Raw genomic sequence first — 21,963 nt, forward strand, 5'->3', positions numbered from 1 at the left:
GCCATGGAGAGAAGCTGTGGCTCTGGCAGAACATCTGCTTGGCATGCAGAAGGTCCCAGGTTCAATCCCTGGCAACTCCAGTTAAAAAGGACCAGGCAGTCGGTGATGCAAAAATCTTCCACCTGAGACCCTGGAGAGCTGCTGCCAGTCTGAGTAGGCAATTCTGGCTGGACCAAGAGTCTGATTCAGTATAAGGCACCTTCATCTGTTCACTTTGGCAATGAGAAGTTGAGGTTTCTCAAACCCTTCCTCAGTGGCATTTCGTTACCAAAGAAAAGCACCAGGTTCAATCGCCAACATCCGCAGTTAAAAGGACCAGGCAGTAGGTGATGTGAAAGATGTCTTCTTAGATCCCGGAAAGCCATGGAGAGGGCCCATGGCTCAGTGGCAGAGCATCTACTTGGCATACAGAAGGCCCCAGGTTCAATCACCGGCATCCCAAGTTTAAGGGATGAGAGAGTAGGTGATGTGAAAGACTTGCGCCTGAGACCTTGGAGAGCAGCTGCCAGTCTGAGCAGACAATACTGACCTTGATGGACCAAGGGTCCGATTCAGGATAAGGCAGTTTTATAAGAACATAAGAAAGGCCCTGCTGGATCAGACCAAGGCCTATCAAGTCCAGCAGTCTGATCACACAGTGGCCCAACAAGGTGCCTCTAGGAAGCCACTAACAAGACGAGTGCAGCAACACCATCCTGCCTGTGTTCCACCGCACCCAAAATAATAGGCATGCTCCTCTGATACTAGAGAGAATAGGTATGCAGCATGACTAGTATCCATTCTAACTAATAGCCATGAATACCCCTCTCCTCCATAAATATGTCCACTCCCCTCTTAAAGCCCTCCAAGCTGGCAGCCATCACCACATCCTGGGGCAGGGAGTTCCACAATTTAACTATGCGTTGTGTGAAAAAATACTTCCTTTTATCTGTTTTGAATCTCTCGCCCTCCAGCATTAGCAGATGACCCCGTGTTCTAGTATTATGGGAGAGGGAGAAAAACTTCTCCCTGTCCACTCTCTCCAAACCATGCATAATTTTACAGACCTCTATCATGTCTCCCCTCAGCCACCTTCTTTCCAAGCTAAACAGCCCTAAGCGTCTTAACCGCTCCCCATAGGACAGTTGCTCTAGTCCCCTAATCATTTTGGTTGCTCTTTTCTGCACCTTCTCAAGCTCTGTAATATCCTTTTTTAGGTGCGGTGACCGACCAGAACTGTACACAGTATTCCAAGTGTGGTCTCATCATAGATTTGTACAAGGGCAGTATGATATCAGCAGTTTTATTCTCTATTCCTCGTCTAATTATGGCCAGCATGGAATTTGCCTTTTTTACAGCAGCCGCACACTGACATCTTCATTGAGCTATCCACTACCACCCCAAGATCCCTTTCTTGGTCTGTTGCTGCCAGCACAGATCCCATCAGTGTATATGTGAAGTTGGGATTTTTTGCCCCAATATGCATCACTTTACACTTACTCACATTGAATCTCATTTGCCATTTTAATGCCCATTCTTCCAGTATGCAGAGGTCCTTCTGGAGCTCTTCACAGTCCGATTTTGTTTTAACCACCCTAAATAATTTGGTGTCATCTGCAAACCTGGCTACTTTACTGTTTAACCCCAACTCCAGGTGATTGATGAACAGGTTGAAAAGCATCGGTTAATGTGTGTTCAAGTGTGTTTGCTCTCTTTCCTTCTTTCCCTTCTGTCCTCCTGTGCTGAACAAAGAAGCATGTTTGAGATGCACTCTAATCATTCCACAAATGCAGTTCCTGAACTCAGAAACACTGTCTTCAGCGCTGAAAAGGGTGATATTTTATGTTTCCTGTTATGCATTTTTAGCCTGCTGTCCTCTAAAGAACTCAGGGGTGGCCTATGTGAGTCTCCCTTTCTCACTTTATCTTCACAACAGCCCTGAGAAGTAGGTTAGGCTCAGAGAGAGCGATTGCTGCAAGGTCACCAAGTGAGTTCCACAGCAAGCGGGGATTTGAACCCAGATCTGTCGCTCTCAAATCAATGGGTTCTAGATCAAATCAAGCCTGAACTGTCCCTAGAAGCTGAAATGACTAAACTGAAGCTATTGTACTTTGGTCACATTACGAGAAGACAAGACTCACTGGAAAAGACAAAAATACTAGGGAAAGTAGAAGGCAGCAGGAAAAGAGGAGATGGATTGACCCAGTCAAGGAAGCCAGGGCCCTCAGTTTGCAAGAAGAGTTGTTTTTTATTTGCCGACTTTCTCTACCACTTAAGGCAAGGGTAGGGAACCTTTTTTCTGCCAAGGGCCATTTGAATATTTATAACATTATTCACGGACCATACAAAATTATCAACTTAAAAATTAGCCTGCTATATTTGGTCAAACATTTAGCCAAGAGGCACGACCGGAGACGGCGCCGAGTGTCTGCCACGTAGAGCAACTCGCTTTTGAGCTCTGCCATCCCCAGATGGGACCAAGAGATTCAGGCAGGGCAGCAAACACAAGATGGAGTGAGCGACAAGCCGCTCTGGGCTTGTAGGCAAAGGAGCCCGGTCCAGTAACGCTCCGATCCAGCACTTTCCTGCCCGAGGTGTCTTTTGCAGAACTTAGAGGGGAAAGAACCAGAAGGGAGAGGGGGTACTGACCAAGCCCCAAGCAGGCAGCTGCCCAGATGACCCCCCCACACATGGGCAAGCAGGCAGGCATCCAACTGGTGGTGCACTTGCCCACCTGGTGGCACAGGATGGTCTGTTTCAGCAGCTGGGCATAGCCGTCCAGCTGCATGCCAGAGTTACTCCTGCTCTGCATGCTCGGGGCCAGATTCTACAGCCAACTCCTGCTATCTCTGCCTGCAGGGATGAAGCGAGGACACACTGGCTAAGAATTTGCCCCTACGCATTCTGGCCATGCCCCCTTTAACCGCTCCATTGTCGCAACTTCCGACCCCAGCCCTCTTGTAGTACAGAGAGAATATGTTTCTCCACGGCCCGGGTGGGAAAGGGTTAACACAGTTTCTTGGGCAGTCCTAGCAGCTCCATAGCTAATGACTCTTCTGCAAGGGGGGAAAAAGGTTCCTTTTCTCAGCAAAACAAACTCACATCCACCTTGAATAGAGGCTATTCCTGTCTGCGGGAGGTGGCGGATCGCCAGTCTTATATCCTTTGGAACTAGAGATCTGCCAGGACCCACGAAGGGCCAGACCAAATGATTTCACGGGCTTTATACAGCCCCCGGGCCTGATGTTCCCCACCCCTGACTTAAGGCAAAATCAAACTGGCTTACAATTGCCTTCCCTTCCCCTCCCCACAACAGACACCCTGTGAGGTAGGTGAGGCTGAGAGAGCTCTAAGAGAGCTGTGACTAGCCCAAGGTCACCCAGCTGGCTCCATGTGGAGGAGTGGGGAAAACCAACCCAGGTCACCAGATTAGCCTCCGCTGCTCATGTGGAGGAGTGGGGAATCAAACATGGTTCTCCAGATCAGACTCCACCGCTCCAAACCACCACTCTTAACCACTACACCACACTGGCTCTCTAGTAGCCCCTTAGAAATCAATGAGATTTTGGGGTGGGGGGATAAGCTTTTGAGAGTCAGAGTTCCTAGAATGCATCACCAGGATGTGGGAATGGCCTCCTACTTGGAAGGCTTTGCAAGGGGAGTGGGCAAATTCATGGAGGACAGAGTTACCAATGGCTACTAGTTAAGCTGGATATCGGCTCCCTTCAGTACCACAGGTAATATACCCCCTTAAATCAGTTGCTGGGGGGCAGGGGTGGGAGGATGCTGTTAAGGAAGTCTGACACAGTGTGATACTGAGCAAATGTCACCCTTTCCAGTCCTAGCCTAAAGCTCTACCCTGTACACCGCATGGCTGTGTGACTTGATGGCACACACACACACACACACAACGTGACATATAAGCAGCGGAAAAAATAGATTACAAAAATTAGAAAGCAATACGGTAAGAACTGAATTATGCACACAATAAACAGTGCACTGAACCACAGCCCTAATCTCTGCCCTCCTGAACATATCTGATTTGCACATTCAGAGGGATAGAAGCAGAGGAGCCTTCCTGGCCTCCCCAGACCGGCCCTTCCACAATGGGGCACATGGGGAGAGTCACCCCTTTAGAGACGTGGGCCTCCCAGTCACACTGTGTTATGATTGTTCACGTTCTCTTTTCTGGAGCTGTCTTGGGTCTGTTCTCCGGGTGGCGAGGTGGCACAGAAGCCCACCCGAAATGAAATAAATTATCAGGGAGCCTTCCCCCCCACACGCACACACTGAAAACCTCACCTGAAAATACAGCAAGCCCACCTCCTTAAAAGGACTGGCGACATCCAGGAGGTGGTTAGACACCCTCCACCATTCAATGCGCTCATGAATTCCACCCATAATTTCTTCATTTAAGGCTCATTTTGCAAATCTCTCCATCAACCCGATCGCTCCCGCCGGATACCAATTGGGTTTCCAGATGGGCCGCAGCCCGTAAGCTGTCCCTCGGGGACAATCTGAGCCGAAGCCGGCTTTTCTCCCTTCTCTCTTTTCACACTCTCCCTTCTGCTGGGATGGGGGGTATTATTCTCCTGTGCACGGTTTTAATTACCCAGCGAATCCTCCAGGCACGTCACGACCACAGGAACAAAAAAGCCGATTTTGCTTGTCTTTACTGCACAGCTAAGAAGGAAGGGTGCTTTGTGTCTTCGTCCAGCCCAGACTGAAGGAAGCAATTTCTGCTATTTGCCAAAGAGTTTTTGTCCGTGGCTTTACCTAGGCTGGGATGCAAAGGATTCCCCGTTGAGGAGGCGGACCTGGTGATCCTCCTCGTGGTCCAGGTGAGGAATCCCTCCCCAAATCTCTAAGTAGAGAGTTTGGGTCAGGAGTGGCCAGAGAGGTGGGAGGGGGGGTCTGGGTTCAAATTCTGATCCTCTGGGAAGCTAACTTAGGTAAATCCCAGCAAGCTGAGCTAGATTCAAGTCCAGCAGCGCCTTCGAGACCAACAAGATTTTTGTGGTATAAGCTTGCGAGAATCCAAGTTCCCTTTGTCAGAACTGACAAAAGAGCTTTGACTCTCGAAAGCGTATATGCCCTGGGAACCTCACAGGTTGCTAAGGTGCTACCGGACTCAAATCTAGGTGTTCTACTGCAAACCAACACAGCTACCCTCTGAAACTATCTTCGTTGCTATTTCTTAGCCTAAAATACTTTTCAGGGTTGAAGGGTTGAAGGGTTGAAGGGGAGGGGCTTATCTCAGTGGTTGAGCATCTGCTTGGCATGCAGAAGGTCCCAGGTTCAATCCCCAGCATCTCCAGTTAAAGGGACTAGGCAGATAGGTGATGTGAAAGACCCTTTTCTGCCTGAGACCCTGGAGAGCCGCTGCCAGTGTGAGAGTATTGACTTTGATGGACCAAGGGTCTGGTTCAGTAGAAGACAGCTTCATGTGTTCAACTTGGGGGACTGTAACATACAAATAAATTATTTCCTCCAAGGCACAATTGTTCCATAGTACCTGTTATCTCTCCAACATTACTTATTGGTCTCTACTGAATTTGCTCAGATGTACCTGTCTAGTGGGCAGACTAGCGGGCCTTCATGGTGCAGTGCTTAAGAGCGGCAGACTCTAATCCGGAGGACTGGGTTTGATTCCCCACTCCTCCACAGGAAGCCTGCTGGGTGTCCCTGGGCCAGTCACAGCTCTCTGAAACTCTCTCAGCCCACGCAGAGGCAGGCAATGGCAAAGCATCTCTGAACGTCTCTTGAAAACCCTATGGGGTTGCCATAAATCATCTGTGACTTGAGGGCAACATCATGCACTCACAGTGGGCAAACGGTTTTCTGGAACGTGTCCAGAGGAGGGCAACAAAGGTGGTGGTGGGTCTGGAGACCAAGTCCTGTGAGGAAAGGTGGAAGGAGCTGGGTATGTTTAGCCTGGAGAGGAGAAGACTGAGAGGGGATATGAAAACCATCTTCAAGTACTTGAAGGGCTGTCATAGAGAGGAGGATGCCGAGTTGTTTTCTGTTGCCCCAGAAGGTCAGACCAGAACAAACAGCTTAAAATTAAATCAGAAGAGTTTCCGTCTAGACATTAGTAAGAACTTTCTAACAGAGTGGTTCCTCCATGGAACAGGCTTCCTCGGGAGCTGGTAAGTGCTCCTTCCCTGGAGGTTTTGAATCAGAGGCTAGATGGCCATCTGTCAGCAATGCTGATTCTAGGACCTTAGGCAGGTGATGAGAGGGAGGGCACCTTGGCCATCTTCTGGGCATGGAGTAAGGGTTACTGGGTGTGTGTGGGGGAGGTAGTTGTGAATTTCCTGCATTGTGCAGGGGGTTGGACTAGATGGCCCTGGTGGTCCCTTCCAGCTCTATGATTCTATGTCTCTTTGTACATAGAAACTGGATCTTGAGACTGTTCCTAGTAGTACTGTTCCTAGTAGTTCATACATGTGTTCATACATTGCAAGAGGCTGTCAAGGCAAGTGAGAAGCAGAGGTGGTTTGCCATTGCCTTCTACTGCAGAGCCTTCCTTGGTGGTCTCCCATCCAAGTACCAACCCTGCTTAACTTCTGAGATGTAACAAGATCTGCTTAATGCCCTGCAGCCTTCCCTCCTTTGCAGAGTTTGTGGAAGTTTAAAAATCTGAAATATGCAGCAATTTGGAAAGCGAGATGTGTGAATATGAACATCTGTCTGAAAATGAAATGATGCATTCTGAGGAAACACAGATCTTGAAGTGAATTGTTCAAGTACTTTTGGGGAGGAAGAGAGGGCAAGTCATGCCACTAGTGCCCTTCCCACAATAATGAGATTTGCTGCCACTCTTCGCACTAAGAGAGAGCGAGAGCAAAGTGATATAATTTAAACTAGTGTTTTTGGAGTTGAACAAGCAAGGGATTTTGCTTTCCACAATCCTGTGCAAATGTGGATTGAGTGCAGAAGATGGTACCGGGTTATATCTGTTTCATATTTTTTGCATTCGCAAGTTTCTAGTCCTCATAGTTGGCAAGATAAAATTGGAACTGGGTGCCCCAAATGCTCCAATATCCACAACCCCTGAATTGTCTCAGTGGGATTTCCATTAATCAGGGGGAGGGGGAGCTTTAATGCCTCCCATCTTCCCTCCAGAGGAATAAAGTGTGCAGAACAAGTAATAAAATTAGCATAATTCAACTTGGTGCAGAATTTCAGCTTGTTGGCTCACTGAAACAAATAAGTCGAGTGTGCAAGTAGTGATACCTAATTTGAACACGCATGAACCCATGAAGCTGCTTTACACCAAATCAGATAATCGGTCCATCAAGGTCAGTATTATCTACTCTGCCTGGCAGAGACTCTCCAGGGTCTCAGGCAGAGGTCTTTCCCATCCCCTACGGCCTGGTCCTTTTTAACTGGAGTTTCCAGGGATTGAACCTGGGACCTTGCGCATGCCAAACATATGGCTGGCACTGAGCCATAACACCTTCCCCTTGCCTTATACAGCATCAGGCCCATTATATACCCAGACTGGCAGTGGCTCTCCAGGGTCTCATGCTGAGGTCTTTCACATCCCCTGCTTGCCTGGTCCCTTTAACTGGAGATGCCGGGGACTGAACCTGGGACCTTCTGCATGCCAAGCAGATGTTCTACCCCTGAGACATGGCCCCTTCCCCAGTGAGATTGGGGGGTGAATACATGAAGCTGCCTTATAATGAATCAGACCCTTGGGCCATCAAAGTCAGTATTGTCTATTCAGACTGGCAGCTGTTCTCCAGGGTCTCAGGAAGAGGTCTTTCACATCACCTACTTGCCTAGTCCCTTTAACTGGAGATGCCAGGGATTGAACCTGGGACCTTCCGCATGCCAAGCAGAGGCTCTACCACTGAACCATGGAAAGTGCTGTCACAGCTGACTTATGGTGACACCATAGTGCTTACGAGGAAGAGACTAATAGAAGTGGTTTGCCATTGCCTGCCTCCGCTTCACAACCCCGGTATTCCTTGGACGTCTCCCATCCAAATACTAACTAGGATTAACCCTGCTTAGCTTCTGAGATCTGACTAGAGTAGCCTCAGCCATTGAAATTAGAGAATGAAATTCATTTGTTTAAAGGGAAATTGTTTGAATACATTCGTAGTATTCTTCTCCCCCCACCTCAAGTTCTTAGCTAAATGGAACCTCCATGTCCAGAAGCAGTGTACCTCTGAATTACTTGGGGTGGCAGAAAAGCAGCAGAGAGAATTTTCCTTTCCACCAGCAGCAACTATTTAGAATCAATATTTTGGACTAGATGAACTTTTGGTCTGATCCAGCAGGGCTCTTTTGACCCATTTCCCTTCGGAATCAGGATGCAGCAACAAGCGAAAGAAGAATCCAGCTACGAAACGAATCACGGCGTTGGTAGAAACACCTCTACGGACCAAAGGAAAGAAAAGCTCCTTGTGAAACTCTGCCATGCTGAGCAGATCCTCCAAGCTCTGGACTCCTATCGGCAGGAGGGCATCTTCACTGACGTGGTGCTCGCGATGGACGGACAGGAGTTTCCTTGCCACCGCGCCACCTTATCTGCCAATAGTGCTTATTTTCGGGCCATGTTTGCCGGTGGTTTGAGGGAAGGCCGCCAAAGTGTCGTCAACCTCCAGAAGATCTCTGCATCCACCATGGGCCTTGTCTTGGACCACATGTATGGGAGGAACGTGGTCATCTGTGAAGACAATGTGGAAGGGCTGTTGGAGCTGTCCAGCCTGCTTCAAATCTCCACACTCCAGGCAGCCTGTATGGACTTCTTGGAAGATCAACTCCACCCTTCCAACTGTTTGGGCATCAAGAAGTTTGCTGATACTTTCTCCATCCCGTTCCTGGTAGAGAAGAGCAAGAGGTTGATACTGGACGGCTTTGTGGAAGTGTCCCGCCATGAGGAATTCCTGGATTTGGAGGCTGGGGAGCTTGCCGAGTTCCTGGCGGACGAGCAGTTGGCTGTTCTGAAAGAAGAAGTGGTCTTCGAGGCAGCCATGAGATGGGTGCGCCATGACGCGACCACCCGGAAAGGGGCATTGAGGGATCTGCTGGAGCATGTGCGTCTCCCTCTGTTGGACCCCTGCTACTTTGTGGAGAAGGTGGAGACGGATGAACTCATCCGGGAGTCTAAGGAGTGTCTTCCTTTGCTACGAGAAGCCCGCAAGGGTTACCTTCTAGGCACCGAAGTCGGCTCTCCGTGGTCTAGACCAAGAAGGTAAAAATGTGAATATTTATCTGTTGACATGAGTGTTCTGCATGTATCTTTACTGTTTTAACTGTTTACACCTCCAGTGTGGTGTAGTGGTTAGGAGGAGTGGACTCTCATCTGGAGAACCAGGTTTGATTCTCCACTCCTCCACATGAGCGGCGGGCTCTAATCTGGAGAACCGGGTTGGTTTCCCCACTCCTCAACAAGAAGCCAGTTGGGTGACCTTGGGCTAGTCACACCTCTCTCTGTACTCTCTCAACCCCACCTACCTCATGAGGTGTCTGTTGTGGGGAGAGGAAGGGAAGGAGATTGTAAGCCATTCTCCTTAAAAGGTAGAGAAAGTTGGCACCAACTCCTCCTCCTCCTCCTCCTCCTCCTCCTCCTCCTCCTCCTCCTCCTCTTCTTCTTCTTCTTCTTCTTCTTCTTCTTCTTCTTCTTCTTCTTCTTCTTCTTCTTCTTCTTCTTCTTCTTCTCTGATGTTCCTCAGAGAAGCTCAGATCTGTTTACGCACCATTCCATGTGCCATTGCTTCTTCGAGTGGTCAGCAGGGTTGCTAGTTCTGGGCTGGGAAATTCCTGGTGATTCTGGGGAGGAGCCTGGGGAGGGGAGGAATCTCAGCAGAAGAGAGCTGCTGCCAGTCTTAGCGGACAATACTGACCTTGATGGACGAAGGGTCTGGTTCAGTATAAGGCAGCTTCGTATGTAGGGTTGCCAACCTCCAGGTACTAGCTGGAATCCTCCTGCTAGTACAACTGCTCTCCAGCAGATAGAGATCAGTTCACCTGGAGAAAATGGCCATTTTGGCAATTGGCATTGAAGCCCCCTCCCCAAATCCTGCCCTCCTCATGCTCCACCCCAAAAACCTCCCGCCAGTTGTGAAGAGGGGCCTGGGAAACCTATGCATGTGTTCATAGCATGAACATTGTACAGACTTGCCCATTTCTTTTCTCTCATCAGATTCATGGAATTAGCAGAGATGATAGTGGTGATTGGAGGCTGCGATAAAAAGGGTCTTTTGAAACTCCCCTTCGTGGAGATGTTCCATCCGGCGAGTGGGCAGTGGAAGCCCCTCTCTACCATGCCAGGATACACCAAATCGGAGTTTGCCGCCTGCACTCTGAAGAACGACGTGTACGTATCAGGTGAGGAGACTGTAGAGCCAACCCCTCCCGCTCTGCCTTTTAGGCAGTTCATGAGATGGAGGGCATGTTGGCCCTCTTCTGGGCATGGAGTAGGGGTCACTGGGTGTGTGTGTGGGGAAGGAAGTTTGGAATTGCCTGCATTGTGCAGAGGGTTGGACTAGATGACCCTGGTGGTCCCTTCCAACTCTATGATTCTATGACCACTGCGTGTGCCACAGGAAACAGCAAGGTTGACGTAGCATGGGGCTTTCATGGTAATTGGCGTGAGACTGCTGCTGAAAACGGCATTCCTGAGTTCCCATCCCGTCTCCGTAACATGGAGGATTATGCTGTGCGCTCTTGTGACCGTATTCTCCACCTTATTGGCTGTATTCTTCACACAACCCATAGTTAAACTTTGGGACTCCCTGCCCCAGGATGTGGTGATGGCTAGGGTTGCCAGCCTCCAGGTGGTAGGTGGAGATCTCCCGCTATTACAACTGATCTCCAGGAGGAGGGCAGAGTTTGGGGAGGGGAGGGGCTTCAATGGGGTATAATGCCATAGAGTCCACAGCAGGGTGTCTGCTGTGGGGAGGGGAAGGGAAGGTGATTGTAAGCCGGTTTGATTCTCCCTTAAGTGGTAGAGAAAGTTGGCATATAAAAACCGACTCTTCCTCCTCCTCCTCCTCCTCCTCTTCCTCCTCCTCCTCCTCCTCCTCCTTCTTCTTCTTCTTCTTCTCCTCCTCCTCCTTCTCCTCTTCCTCTTCCTCCTCCAAAGCAGCCATTTTCTCCAGGTGAGCTGATCTCTATCACCTTGAGATCAGTTGAAATAGCAGGAGATCTCCAGCCACCACCTTGCTGCTGGCAACCCTGTTTATGAGTAGAATGCATGCCATCTATCTGTTCAAAGACCCCAAAGAGCTGGAGATATCGGGCTAGATCTTGCAGTGGTCTGTTCTGGTATGAGGCAGCTTCCTGCGTTCCTATGGTTCTCTAGCATTTAAAACAAAATATTTTAAAGCTCCAAGGAGGACATTTCCGAAATGCTTTTGACAACATACTCTGTTCCTAAAATGCTTTTATTATCTGGATATTTTTTTCTTTTAAAAGTTCTTTTCTCTGTCCTGCGTCCTGTAGCTGACCTGTGTTTGCTTTTCAAGGAGGACACGTCAGCAGCAACGACGTCTGGCGGCTGAGCCCGAAGCTGAATGCCTGGCTCAAGGTTGCCTGCTTGAAGAAAAGCCGGTGGAGGCACAGAATGGCCGCTCTCCAGGGAAAGGTGTGTCTTTCTGCTTCCCATAGTCAAGCAGTAGAATTGCCAGGTCCCTCTTCATCACCAGCGTGAGGTTTTGGGGGCGGAGCCCGAGGAGGGCAGGGTTTGGGGAGGGGAGGGACTTCAGTGCCATAGAGTCCAATGGCCAAAGCGGTCATTTTCTCCAGGGGAACTGATCTCTATTGGCTGGAGATCAGTTGTAATAGCAGGAGATCTCCAGCTAGTACCTGGAGGTTGGCAACCCTACTTTTCCTGTATGATGTAATCTTATCCCTGTCAGAATTCTAAATGTTCCCACAGGCTCGAAAAGGTTGGGGACCCCGAACCTTGCCATTCCACCCTCTATAGGTATCACCACTAGGACCTTTTACCCCCCTGGGATTAGTGAACCGAACGTGATTCTTCCTTCTTCTCAACGACAGATCTACGCAGTGGGTGGATATGACGGCTTTGACCGGCTGGCTAGCGTGGAATGCTACGACTCCTTCTGCAACATCTGGACAGATGTGGCCCCTCTGGTGGAAGCCATCAGTTCGGCGGCTGTTGCTTCTTGCCTGGGTCATCTGTACGTGATTGGGGGCGCGGTGGATGATAGCGCCAATACAGATAAGGTAAGGGAGGGTTACCAGATAAAGACCAAGACAATAGTACCAGTCAAGTGAAGGGGGAGGCAGGAATATATCTGAATGTATAGAATCATAGAGGTGGAAGGGACCACCAGGCTCATCTAGTCCAACCCCCTGCACAGTGCAGGAAATTCACAACTACCTCCCCTACACACACCCACAGTGACCCCTACTCCATGCCCAGAAGATGGCAACAAAAACCCTCCAGGATCCCTGGCCAATCTGGCCTGGAGGAAAATGGCTTCCTGACCCCAAAGTAGCGATCGGCATTACCCTGGACATGTAAGAAAGGGCCACGAGAGCAATGTGCTGACACAACTCTTCCCCAGACCTATGGCTGCCAGGTCCCTTTGCAGTCGGCAGGAGTTTTGGGGGTGGAGCCTGAGGAGGGTGGGGTTTGGGGAGGGGTAAAAAAAGATCATCTATATAACTTCGATACCCCCAGATGAGTTCTTTAAAGGGGTGATGATCTCCATAAATATACTTCCTTTCAAAATCAGCCCTAAAGATGTTCGCGATGGTAGGGGCTACAGCCGAACCCATCGCAATGCCTGAAACCTGAAGATACAATTGGGTATCAAAACGAAAAAAATTGTGCTTGAACACAATATCAACTAAACAAAGTAGAAATTTAGAGGAAGGGATAGGATCTACTCTATTTTGCAATAGATGTTCAATTATTATTCTGGTATGATTTAAAGGGACATTTGTGTAGAGGGATATGACATCTATAGTGGCCAAAATACAATCAGAGGGAACTTGTACGTTTTCAATATATCTCACAAAGTCACCGGTATCCTGAATAAAAGATTCAGTATCAACAGCAAATTGTCGCAGATGGTAATCAAGATATTTTGCAATTGGTTCAAGTATACTTTGCGATGCAGACACTATTGGATGACCAGGAGGAATTTTTCCAGGCTTTTGAATCTTAGGTAGTGTATATAAAATGGTCATTCTAGGATGCTTGTTGGTCAAAAATTCTGCAGTCACATTGTCTATGTCTCCATTATGTACTGCTTCTATTGATTATAATGTCAGCAATAATATTGGTGGGATCTTTGGGAATTTTAAAAAGATTGTTTGCAGCCAGCCGGCTGCGACTGCTACATCACAGGTGTACTGATTGCAATCATGGATTAGCTGTAGTAAGTTGTTATTTAGTAACATGTATCCTGATGCTTATTATCGCCACACCTTGTATCTTACCCCGTGCTGGAAGTTGTGTGTTCGTCTATCCTACGTGGGAGAATCTATGTATCCGACCCTTTGAGTCTTTACCCTATATAGGAATATTTAATATGACAAAAGAGGTCTTTGTAAGTATAAATCTTTTACTGGGTTGTGTTATATATTATATCGATTGTGTATTTTCTTGAGTATATGTTTTATATGATAATTAGGAAGGACTGAGGAAGAGTCTCTTTTGGAGCTCGAAACGATCGTCTCCTCGTTGCCAACTCCTCTTCGCTGGTCTGAATTCATCACAATTGGAGACTGACTCTCTTCAAAAATACTCATATGTGACTTTAAACTTTGACCTTGCCTATTTTGCTAATTTTGTAATATTATCCTCTATGTGTAGTCACGGTGTATGTGTATTGTAATATTATAAATATATTTTTCACCTTTGCATACATTGTTGCTCCTGTACTGAGTACCTGGAGGTTGGCAACCCTACCCAGACAGTCAGTCTCAACCCCATCTGGCCACCCCATGGCTTTCTTTAGGGCACTGAAAGATACTGGGAATTGGTGCAGCTGGATTTCAGGCATTAAATAGTTTGGCATTTTTTATAAGTTTTGGTAGTACTATTTTGGTGGGCAAAAATTAGTATTTCGCTTAATTTTGGGGACCAGGTATAGATTTCTCCTTTCCTCATCTGTACCACTCTCCTTCCATCCTTTGCACGACATCAGCTCTTCCTTCTCAGTGGCCAAAAAGGCCACGTCTATTTAGTAGCAAGGCCGTTGATTTATATGGGTCCGCTTCGAACTCCGCTGCCGCCGCAGCGTTTAAATATTTAATCTTGAGTTGGTCTGGATGGAGGCAGCAACCCTTGCATGGAGACCACAGCTGAAAGAGACACTTAGGTGGTTCAATATTTATTTCCAGACAGCGGCAAAAGAACACCCTATCTGGAATATCCAAGGCCAACCTTAAAATGTGTAAAGGAACAACAAAACTGAAATGTATTTCCAGGGTTTTTTTTTTGGGGGGGGGGGTATTTTCCTTCCAAGCTGCAGAAATTTCCTAATGTGACCCCCTGTGGTGCAGTGGTTAAGAGTGTCAGACTAGTATCTGGGAGATCTGGGTTCTATTTTTTTTTGCCAAGGCATGAGTTTAGTTTGGAAGGAATGTAAAAACAGAAGGCTATTCTCATGACGCTGCCTTATACTGAATCAGATCCTTGGTCCATCAAGGTCTGCATTGTCTACTCAGGCTGGCAGAGGCTCTCCAGGGTCTCAGGCTGAGGTCTTTCACATCACCTACCGCCCGGTCCTTTTTAACTGGAGATGCCGGGAATTGAACCTGGGACCTTCTGCATGCCAAGCAGGTGCTCTACCTCTAAGCCATAACCCCCTTCCCTTTGCCTTATACTGAATCAGACCCTTGGTCCATCAAGGCCAGCATTGTCTACTCAGACTGGCAGAGGCTCTCCAGGGTCTTAGGCAGAGGTCTTTCACATCTCCTTCTGCCTGGTCCTTTTCAACTGGAGATGCTGAGGATTGAGCCTGGGATTTTCTGCACCCCAAGCAGATGCTCTACTACTGAGTCACAACCCTTCTCCATGGCTCTCAGGCAGAGGTCTTTCACATAACCTGCTGCCAGATCCTATAACTGAAGATGGAAGGGATTGAACCTGGAACCTTTTGTACCCAAGGCAGATGCTCTACCACTAAGCCACAGCCCTTCTCCATGGCTCTCTAGGGCCTCAGGCAGAGTCTTTCACATCACCTACTGCCAAGTACTTTTTACCTGGAGATACTGGGGGTCAAACCTGGGAACTTCTGCATGCAAAGCTGATGCTCTACCAGTGAACCTCCACACCTCCCCAAGATCAGAACTGAGAAGTTTATTTCTTCTTTAGGGTGAAGAGACAGTGGCAATCATCAGTTATTCTTGGTCTCTGTGGGAAGATGTTCTTGACTTTCATGGTTGGAGATGTGTCTGTCCGTTTGGACTTGACTGGGTGTTTCCTCTCTCTCAGGTGCAGCGCTATGATCCAGTGACCAACCAGTGGAGTCTTCGGTCTCCCGCCCCTTTTAATCAAAGGTGTCTCAATGCTGTCACATTGAATAACTTGATTTATGTTGTCGGGGGGCTTCTGAATACAGTCTTCTGCTACGACCCCCAGAAGGACACCTGGAGTGAAGTGGCATCTCTCCCTGGGCCTCTGGTAAGAAGACCTTCCAGATGTTTTAGATAGACCAGATCCACATTTTCTCCATTTTTCACGTCCACCTGTGTTCCTGTTATTCTGACAGTGGACATTATTTATTATTTATAATTATTTCCTTGAAAAAAATATATGCCGCCTCTCCAGAGACTTGCTCGAGGTGAATCTCAGAGTAACGATAATACAATGAATACTTCTTACCTCAAAAATAAGTAATAGTTCTTATCTCACCACAGATGCTAATTTTATGCCCATTGCATCTCTCCCCAGCTCTAATCAAACTGATTCTATTTGTATTGTACCTTTGAATCCTGACTCCCTTCGTTGTGACACCCCCTCAAACCCTTCAGAATGGGATCTCCATTCCTGCTAGTATCAGATGAAGGGAGCTTTGACTCTCAAAAGCTCATACCCCGAAAATCATGACAGTCCCTAAGGTGCAATTGGACTTGAATTGGACTCTTCTACTACAAACCAACACAGCTACCCTCTAGAACTAACAATATCAATAGGGTTGCCAGGTCCCTTTTCGCCACCGGCGGGAAGTTTTGGGGCGGAGCCTGAGGAGGGCGGAGTTTGGGAGGGGAGGGACTTCAATGCCAAAGAGTCCAATGGCCAAAGTGGCTATTTCCTCCAGGGGAACAGATCTCTATCGGCTGGAGATCAGTTTTCATAGCAGGAGATCTCCAGCTAGTACCTGGAGGTTGGCAACCCTTTTAATCAATATTAAAAGAAGTTATAACAACAATGTGGGGGCATAAAAAAAGTGTAAACAATTCAGCACCCTGAAATGACATTGGTAGGATAATCCTCAGGCAAGAAGCAGATCATTTAAGAGGATGTAAGAACATCAGAAGAGCCTTGCTGGATCAGACCAGTGAGGGTCCATCTAGTCCAGCATCTTGTCTCACACAGTGGCCAACCAGTTCCTCTGGAGGTCCAACAACAGGGCACAGAGGCTGAGGTCTTCCCCGGTTGCTACCACTGAACCAATTTTTCAACCATTTTTAATCCATAAAAAAGATGGAGCCTTTCAGAGCTGTCTTGAACCCACACATGAACACATGAAGCTGCCTTATACTGAATCAGTGAGGTCTTTCACATCACCTACTGCCAGGGATTGAACCTGGGATCTTCTGCATGCCAAACAGATGCTCTACCACTGAGCTATGGCCTCTCTCCATGCCTCCCTAGGGTGCCAGGCAGAGGTATTTGATATCACCTTCTATCTGACCCTTTTAATTGGAGATGCTGGGGATTGAACTTGGGACCTTCTGCATGTCAAGCAGATGCTCTACCACTGAGCCACAGGTCCCTCTACACTATGGTGTAGTGCAATGGTTCCCAAAGTGGGCAATACCACCCCCTGGGGGCGGTGGGAGTACCTAGGGGGGCACTAAGAGGCAAGAGGGCAGCAGGGGAGCGCTAGAGGTGGGCCCCTTCATCTGTGTTGTTCACTAATTTACAATGGATCAAGCGATGGCACCATGCTGGCAAATTTGGTGGAAACTATCAGAATTTTCTTCCAGACTTTGAAGAGCTGGTACCACCGGATCAAGTTCATCAGTTTTGTTGAATAAATTTCAACTACAAAGTTTTAATTTGATTTTGAATAGATGTGCAATTAGTTGTTACTGTTTTGAAATTTTATTGTTATTATCTACTTTAGCGAGTCTTGCAAACCTGTTTTGAATAATGCTTTTTATAGGGTGGGGTAGGGGGTGCTGGGGTTGAGTTTGTGGAACTAAGGGGGCGGTGGCTCGAAAGGTTTGGAAACCACTGGTGTAGTGGTTAAAGTGTTGGACTAGGATCTTAGGAAGTCAGATTCAAACCTACCTCACAGGGTTGTTTTGAGGATAAAACAGAGGAGAGGAGAACCCGTTTGGGTTCCCATTGGTTGAGAAAGGTGGAATATAATAAAGTAAGTAAATAAATAATAGTTATAGCTGTTGGGGTACACATAAACATTCCAGCTTGGTGCATGAAGGACTGAATGTGTGCCTTTCTGTCCTTTCAGGAGAGCTGTGGGGTCGCCGTGTGTGCTGGTAAGGTCTACATCCTTGGGGGCAGAGATGAGAACGGAGAAGGCACTGAGAAAGTCTTTGTTTTCGACGTAGATAAGGGGAAAGTGGAACCGCAGCTGCCCCTCCAGCGCTGTACCAGTTACCACGGCTGCGTGACCATCCTCCGACATATGACCAGATGATCCAGGGTTGCCAACCTCCAGGCTGGGCCTGGAGTTCTCCTGGCATTTGCAACTGATCACCGGACTATAGAGATCGGTCCCCCTGGAGGAAATAGCAGCTTCAGAGAGCGGACTCTATGGTATACCACAGAATCTATGGGCAATTGAAGTGACACTCCCTCCCCAAACCTCCAGGAATTTCCCAAGCCAGACGTTAGCAACCCTACCTGGTGGTGGCTACTCTCCTTGACTTACCCGTCACTAGGGTTGCCAACCTCCAGGTGGTGGCTGGTAGGGTTGTCAACCTCCAAGTACTAGCTGGAGATCTCCCGCTATTACAACTGATCTCCAGCCGATAGAGATCTGTTCCCCTGGAGAAAATGGCTGCTTTGGCAACTGGACTCTATGGCACTGAAGTCCCTCCCCTCCCCAAACCCCACCCTCCCGAGGCTCTGCCCCAAAAACCTCTCATTGATGGCAAAAAGGGACCTGGTAACCCTAGTGGCTGGAGATCTCCCGCTATTACAACTTATCTCCAGGCGACAGAGATCAGTTCCCTTGGAGAAAATGGCCGCTTTGGAAAGTGGACTCTATGGCATTATACCCCATTGAAGTCCCTCCCCTCCTCAAACCGCACACTTCTCAGACTCCACCCCCAAAATCTCCAGGTATTTCCCAACCTGGAGCTGGCTGACCTCTGCTCCCCCCCCCCAAGCCTGTCCCATCCATAGATGCCTGCATTGCATGTCAAAAGTCCAGTTTCATAAGGCATCTGCCCCAAATTCTGGGTATTGTCATGCCAACCTTGAGTTGACTTGAATGTGCTTTTATTTCTTTCAGTATTTTGTTTTCATCTCACTTCTCCCCCAAGGTAGCACCCACAATTCTCCTCTGCTTTATCCTCACAATAACCCTTGGAAGAGGTCACACTGTGACAGGGTCCCCTGATGAGTTTTCTACCCAAGTACGGGTTTTCACCTTCATCTCCCTGCACGGAGTCCAGAACCCCTAACCACTACACCACACTGTATTAGTGATTTATGCTACCTTTCGGGATCTGCTACCCTGGGCCCCGAGTATCTATAAGACCTTCAGCTTTCACTTGCCTTGTCCAACCAATGGGATGATCTGCAGAGACCCTCTTCAAAAAACCCTAGGGTTGCCAACCTCCAAGTGCGCCTGGAGATCTCCTGGGATTACAACTCATCTCCAGACTACAGAGATCAGTTCCCCCTGGAGAAAACGGCTGCTTTGAAGGGCGGACTCTGTGGCATGATCCCCACCCTCCTTTGACTCTACCCCCGAATCTCTAGAAATTTCCCAGCTTAGAATAAGCAACTCTATGACTACCCATCTTCAGAAGGGAAGCACATGGCTAAGTGAGACAGGGCCTTCTCTGCTTTGGCTCCTTGACTTTAGAATCCCCTCCATTTGTTTGACCCACAAATCTGCTGGTTTTTAGGCACCACTTGAAAAATTTGGATTTTCACAGGCCTTTGTGATTTATTGATGACAGCTTTGGTTTAATTTAATTAATTTATTTGGTTTAATTTATTAATTTAAATAAATTAAAGATAAATTAAACCAGTTTATCTTTCCTCATTTTGTATTTTAACCTGTTCTTGGTTTTGATTTTGGGAAGTTGGCCATGCGAACGACAAGTAAAAAGGTTCTTGTAGGTTATCCGGGCTGTGTAACCGTGGTCTTGGAATTTTCTTTCCTGACGTTTCGCCAGCAACTGTGGCAGGCATCTTCAGAGTAGTAACACTAAAGGACAGTGTCTCTCAGTGTCAAGGGTGTAGGAAGAGTAATATATAGTCAGAAAGGGGTTGGGTTTGAGCTGAGTATTGTCCTGCAAAAGTATTGTCCTGTAAGTATCAAGATAATGTGCTAATGAGGGTATGGTATGTTAATATGGAACCATTGTATCCTGAAGTGATCTGTTAATGTGTGTAATCCAAAACTAATCTGTATGGCTATTGTTGAATGTTGTCTTTGTCTGGAGGTTTTTCAGGGCAGGAAGCCAAGCCTTATTCATTCTTAAACTCTCCTCTTTTCTGTTAAAGTTGTGCTGATGTTTATGAATTTCAATAGCTTCTCTGTGCAATCTGACAAAATAGTTGGTAGAATTGTCCAGTCTTTCAGTGTCTTGGAATAAGACCCTGTGTCCTGTTTGTCTTATTCCAAGACACTGAAAGACTGGACAATTCTACCAACTATTTTGTCAGATTGCACAGAGAAGCCATTGAAATTCATAAACATCAGCACAACTTTAACAGAAAAGAGGAGAGTTTAAGAATGAATAAGGCTTGGCTTCCTGCCCTGAAAAACCTCCAGACAAAGACAACATTCAACAATAGCCATACAGATTAGTTTTGGATTACACACATTAACAGATCACTTCAGGATACAATGGTTCCATATTAACATACCATACCCTCATTAGCACATTATCTTGATACTTACAGGACAATACTTTTGCAGGACAATACTCAGCTCAAACCCAACCCCTTTCTGACTATATATTACTCTTCCTACACCCTTGACACTGAGAGACACTGTCCTTTAGTGTTACTACTCTGAAGATGCCTGCCACAGTTGCTGGCGAAACGTCAGGAAAGAAAATTCCAAGACCACGGTTACACAGCCCGGATAACCTACAAGAACCAATGAACTCTGACCGTGAAAGCCTTCGACAAGTAAAAAGGTTAGTAATTATATTTTAAAAAGATGAATACCTCCAACTTCACTTACAACATCGCATTTTTGGTACGGAACTATAAATCTAGCTGCTGGAAATTAGTTGTAGTAGCAGTCGGTTTCAATAAAAGACCAGGAAACCAAATACTGACGGAAGGCAGGTGTCTCGCCTTGGAAATAATTTGTTTCACTTTTCGCTCCCTCTCTCTTCCTCTGTGGCGCTCAGATGCTAGGCAGGGTTGCCAATCTGCAGGTGGTCAAACACCAAAGAGAGAACTGAGCTGCCTAAACAATGTTATTCAAACTACACAGCTACTATGGCTATCAAATTGTTATAAAAATTTCATATATTAAATTAAACCAAAACAAGGCGCTGTTGCTTCTAGATACTTATTTTATACATGTCATTTCAAATCCAAACATAAGAACTCAAAGATATTTATACAATTCTAATTTCTATTAATGTTGCTTAGAGGTCCATAAAAATACCAAACGTTTACACAGATGTGTTTCTGAAGAATGTGGATTCTACTCAAAGTAGTCCATAAGGTATGCAAGGGGTGGAACAGGTTCCCGGTGAGAAAGTCCTGTTTCCCAATCTTCGTCAGCCACCCTTGTCAATTGAATATATATATATATATATATCTCCACTTCTTTTTGAGTTGTAGCAGCCGTTTTGAAAACTAGTAATACAAAATATATTGTTTAACAAAATATAATTAACACTAAATATCTCAAAAATGAAACATCAACGTGCCTTGCAAGTAATAATACGAGCTGAAGCTTCTGCTTTTTTTATCAGTCTAAATTATCTGACACGTACTTATTTGTCCCGTAGGATCATGTAGCAGTCAAATAAGTCACACATAGGGTTGCCAACCTCTGGGTTCTGTGCAAATTAACATATAACAAACACACAATATAATACAAAACTCTTTCAAAGTCCAAGGTACAAAATGCTAGTTTAAGAGCCAAGCATCAAGTAATTCTTCATATAGAAGTTGCAAGGAAGATGATCGTTTCTGTATTCTTCATCAGTTCCATTTAGTTCAAGTTTCTCTTATATGCACATAAGGTTATCCAATTTAAATACAGCCTCTTTCTCAAACTGATAGGAGATCAAGCTGTGTATGGTCTTTCAAATAAAGGTTCCAATACAGGATACAACATTGTCAATACACAGATTGTACAGACAAATTCAACATTTCAACTGTTCCCACCGGTGGCAAAGAGGGACCTGGCAACTCTATTCACACATCAGTATTTTAGCTACTGTACTATGCTCGCTCTGCCTGGGTTCTTGGGTGTATGTCTCTTCTACCTGCGGTTAATTCATCTTTCTATGCAGATGCCCCAACCCAACTGAATCTCTCGCCTTTCCACGCACCTGCCCCCCCTCTTTGCAGAAGCACAATCTGGAGAAATCAGAGCGGGTTCTCCACGCTTGGAGGTGTCATTACTGAAACAAAACAAA

At 46.9% G+C, this 21,963-nt stretch overlaps 1 protein-coding gene across 1 annotated transcript; it reads left to right on the top strand.

Annotated features, from left to right (window-relative positions):
• Nucleotides 1–8,306: 8,306 nt before the first annotated feature.
• KLHL35 (kelch like family member 35) lies at nucleotides 8,307–17,810 on the top strand. Its single transcript, XM_056858681.1, has 6 exons — nucleotides 8,307–9,190; nucleotides 10,142–10,326; nucleotides 11,466–11,584; nucleotides 12,001–12,189; nucleotides 15,416–15,604; nucleotides 17,622–17,810. Exons 1-6 carry the CDS (start codon nucleotides 8,307–8,309, stop codon nucleotides 17,808–17,810), a joined length of 1,755 nt encoding a protein of 584 aa, XP_056714659.1.
• The last annotated feature ends 4,153 nt before the right edge of the window (nucleotides 17,811–21,963 follow it).

The sequence above is a fragment of the Euleptes europaea genome, chromosome 12 (assembly GCF_029931775.1).
Source record: "Euleptes europaea isolate rEulEur1 chromosome 12, rEulEur1.hap1, whole genome shotgun sequence".
Classification (NCBI taxonomy): Eukaryota; Metazoa; Chordata; class Lepidosauria; order Squamata; family Sphaerodactylidae; genus Euleptes; species Euleptes europaea.